Raw genomic sequence first — 4,519 nt, forward strand, 5'->3', positions numbered from 1 at the left:
AGCTGATGCAGGCTCGTGCTGATGATCACAAAAAAAGTCAAGGACACCAAAGTCTAATAGAAGAGCTGCAGGAGGAGATTTCTAAAGCTCTACTACAAAATAATGAGCTAAAGGAGGCAGTATTCACAATTACAAAGAAGAACAAAGGTCTTCGAGAACAACTGGAGAACAAAAATAAACGAGAAAAAAATTTGAACGGTAAAATCGTTCGAATGACCAACTTAGAAGATCAAATGAAGAAAGAATTGTCAGCAGCGAAGGACGTCATCTCTTCACTGAAGAAGGAACTTCAGAAGAGAGAATTGGAACACGTTAAAAGAATGGGTGAGGTTGAAACGTGTGGAAATGCAGCAGATGCTGATGATAAAGTAGTCGTTGTGAAGGAAGAAAAACAAGAAGGAGAAGGACCTACAAGGAAACTTTTGGTAAAGAAACCAAAGAAGAAGAAACTAAAACGGAACCAGCTCTCTTGGGCCCCCCTTGGTTCAATAGTGGTCCCGGTTTTGGAAACTGCCGAAAATAAGGTTCATAACGACCCAACTCAAGAGGAAATTATCCAAAATAATTAAGAAAATAAAAATTTGTGATAAGAATATTTTTCATTTATTTAAGGGAATATTATTTTATTTTTATTTTGTGAAAGGAATATTAATTTTTAATTTTTTTTTTTCTTAGGTTTAAGGATGCCAGGCTTAACTGCCTAGGCTAAAGATGCTTGTCTTAACTGCCTGGCATATATATATATATATATATATATATATATATATATATATATACATATAGTTTTTTTTTTTTTTAGGTTTAAGGATACTTGGCTTAACTGCCTGGCCCACTGATGCTTGGCTTAACCGCCTGGCCCGCTGATGCTTGGCTTTACCGCCTGGCCCGCTGATGCTTGGCTTAACCGCCTGGCCCGCTGATGCTTGGCTTAACCGCCTGGCCCGCTGATGCTTGGCTTAACCGCCTGGCCCGCTGATGCTTGGCTTAACCGCCTGGCCCACTGATGCTTGGCCCACTGATGCTTGGCTTAACCGCCTGGCCCGCTGATGCTTGGCTTAACCGCCTGGCCCGCTGATGCTTGGCTTAACCGCCTGGCCCGCTGATGCTTGGCTTAACCGCCTGGCCCGCTGATGCTTGGCTTAACCGCCTGGCCCGCTGATGCTTGGCTTTACCGCCTGGCCCGCTGATGCTTGGCTTAACCGCCTGGCCCGCTGATGCTTGGCTTAACCGCCTGGCCCGCTGATGCTTGGCTTAACCGCCTGGCCCGCTGATGCTTGGCTTAACCGCCTGGCCCGCTGATGCTTGGCTTAACCGCCTGGCCCGCTGATGCTTGGCTTAACCGCCTGGCCCACTGATGCTTGGCCCACTGATGCTTGGCTTAACCGCCTGGCCCGCTGATGCTTGGCTTAACCGCCTGGCCCGCTGATGCTTGGCTTAACCGCCTGGCCCGCTGATGCTTGGCTTAACCGCCTGGCCCGCTGATGCTTGGCTTAACCGCCTGGCCCGCTGATGCTTGGCTTAACCGCCTGGCCCGCTGATGCTTGGCTTAACCGCCTGGCCTGACAAAATGATGCTGGGCTTAACTGCCTGGCCCACTGATGCTTGGCTTAACCACCTGGCCCACTGATGCTTGGCTTAACCGCCTGGCCTGACAAAATGATGCTTGGCTTAACTGCCTGGCCCGCTGATGCTTGGCTTAACCGCCTGGCCCACTGATGCTTGGCTTAACCGCCTGGCCTGGCCCGCTGATGCTTGGCTTAACCGCCTGGCCCGCTGATGCTTGGCTTAACCGCCTGGCCCGCTGATGCTTGGCTTAACCGCCTGGCCCGCTGATGCTTGGCTTAATCGCCTGGCCCACGGATGCTTGGCTTAACCGCCTGGCCCACGGATGCTTGGCTTTACCGCCTGGCCCACTGATGCTTGGCTTAACCGCCTGGCCCACTGATGCTTGGCTTAACCGCCTGGCCCACTCATGCTTGGCTTAACTGCCTGGCCTGACAAAATGATGCTTGGCTTAACTGCCTGGCCCACTGATGCTTGGCTTAACCGCCTGGCCCACTGATGCTTGGCTTAACCGCCTGGCCTGACAAAATGATGCTTGGCTTAACCTCCTGGCCCGCTGATGCTTGGCTTAACCGCCTGGCCCGCTGATGCTTGGCTTAATCGCCTGGCCCGCTGATGCTTGGCTTAACCGCCTGGCCCGCTGATGCTTGGCTTAACCGCCTGGCCCGCTGATGCTTGGCTTAACCGCCTGGCCCACTGATGCTTGGCTTAACCGCCTGGCCCGCTGATGCTTGGCTTAACCACCTGGCCCGCTGATGCTTGGCTTTACCGCCTGGCCCGCTGATGCTTGGCTTAACCGCCTGGCCCACTCATGCTTGGCTTAACCGCCTGGTCCACTGATGCTTGGCTTAACCGCCTGGCCCACTGATGCTTGGCTTAACCGCCTGGCCCACTGATGCTTGGCTTTACCGCCTGGCCCACTGATGCTTGGCTTAACCGCCTGGCCCCTGATGCTTGGCTTAACCGCCTGGCCCACTGATGCTTGGCTTAACCGCCTGGCCCACTGATGCTTGGCTTAACCGCCTGGCCCACTGATGCTTGGCTTAACCGCCTGGCCCACTGATGCTTGGCTTAACCGCTTGGCCCACTGATGCTTGGCTTAACCGCCTCGCCTGACAAAATGATGCTTGGCTTAACTGCCTGGCCTAATGGTGCTTGGCTTAACTGCCTTGGCTAAGGATGTTTGGCTCAACTGACAGGGCTAAGGATGTTGGGCTCAACTACTTTGTCTGAGGGTGTATGGCTTAACTGCCTGGCCTAGGGATGTTTGGCTGACCTGCCTTATCTAAGAAGGTTTGGCTTAACTACCTGGTCTGTGTGTGGCTGAACTGTCCGGAAAAAACCGAAACGCTTAACTGGCTGGCCTAAAAAGAAGGGCCTAGGTGACTGGACTAAAAGTTTGGCATGAACGCCTGGACTAAGGATGTTTGGCTTACCTAATTTGTATAGGGGTGCTTGGCTTAACTACCTGGGCTAAGGTTGTATTGCTTAGATGCCTTGCCTTAGGAACTATGGCTTAGAGGCCATGCCTAAGGAAGTTTTGCGTAACTGCCTCAGCTAAGGATGTTTAGCTTAACTGACTGGCCTAACAATGTTTGGCTTAACTTCCTGGCCTAAGGAGGGACAGCTTCCCTACCTGGTATAGGGATGCTTGGCTTAACCGCCTGGCTCACTGATGCTTGGCTTAACCGCCTGGCCCACTGATGCTTGGCTTAACCGCCTGGCACACTGATGCTTGGCTTAACCGCCTGACCCACTCATGCTTGGCTTAACCGCCTGGTCCACTGATGCTTGGCTTTACAGCCTGGCCCACTGATGCTTGGCTTAACCGCCTGGCCCACTCATGCTTGGCTTAACCGCCTGGCACACTGATGTTTGGCTTAACCGCCTGGCCCACTCATGCTTGGCTTAACCGCCTGGCACACTGATGCTTGGCTTTACCGCCTGGCCCACTGATGCTTGGCTTAACTGACTGGCCCACTGATGCTAGGCTTAACCGCCTGGCCCACTGATGCTTGGCTTAACCGCCTGGCCCACTGATGCTTGGCTTAACCGCCTGCCCCACTGATGCTTGGCTTAACCGCCTGGCCCACTGATGCTTGGCTTTACCGCCTGGCCCACTGATGCTTGGCTTAACCGCCTGGCCCACTGATGCTTGGCATCCGCCTGGCCCACTGATGCTTGGCTTAACCGCCTGGCCCACTGATGCTTGGCTTAACCGCCTGGCCCACTGATGCTTGGCTTTACCGCCTGGCCCACTGATGCTTGGCTTAACCGCCTGGCCCACTGATGCTTGGCTTAACCGCCTAGCCCACTCATGCTTGGCTTAACCGCCTGGCCCACTGATGCTTGGCTTAACCGCCTGGCCCACTCATGCTTGGCTTAACCGCCTGGCCCACTGATGCTTGGCTTAACCGCCTGGCCCACTGATGCTTGGCTTAACCGCCTGGCCCTCTGATGCTTGGCTTAACCGCCTGGCCCACTGATGCTTGGCTTAACCGCCTGGCCCACTGATGCTTGGCTTAACCGCCTGACCCACTGATGCTTGGCTTAACCGCCTGGCCCACTGATGCTTGGCTTAACCGCCTGGCCAACTGATGCTTGGCTTAACCGCCTGGCCCACTGATGCTTGGCTTTACCGCCTGGCCAACTGATGCTTGGCTTAACCGCCTGGCCCACTGATGCTTGGCTTAACCGCCTGGCCAACTGATGCTTGGCTTAACCGCCTGGCCCACTCATGCTTGGCTTTACCGCCTGGCCAACTGATGCTTGGCTTAACCGCCTGGCCCACTGATGCTTGGCTTAACCGCCTGGCCCACTGATGCTTGGCTTAACCGCCTGGCCCACTGATGCTTGGCTTAACCGCCTGGCCCACTGATGCTTGGCTTAACCGCCTGGCCCACTGATGCTTGGCTTAACCGCCTGGCCCACTGATGCTTGGCTTAACCGCCTGGCC

At 54.4% G+C, this 4,519-nt stretch overlaps 1 protein-coding gene across 1 annotated transcript in view; it reads left to right on the top strand.

Annotated features, from left to right (window-relative positions):
• The window catches only part of LOC137652562 (flagellar attachment zone protein 1-like), a 1,788-nt gene extending 1,219 nt beyond the window's left edge, over nt 1–569 (top strand). Inside the window, exon 1 of the mRNA XM_068386070.1 lies at nt 1–569. This exon is cut by the window's left edge and continues 1,219 nt beyond it. Coding sequence (XP_068242171.1) covers nt 1–569 — 569 coding nt within the window.
• Nucleotides 570–4,519: the final 3,950 nt, after the last annotated feature.

This window comes from Palaemon carinicauda, chromosome 1 (genome assembly GCF_036898095.1).
Source record: "Palaemon carinicauda isolate YSFRI2023 chromosome 1, ASM3689809v2, whole genome shotgun sequence".
In the NCBI taxonomy this organism is placed as follows: Eukaryota; Metazoa; Arthropoda; class Malacostraca; order Decapoda; family Palaemonidae; genus Palaemon; species Palaemon carinicauda.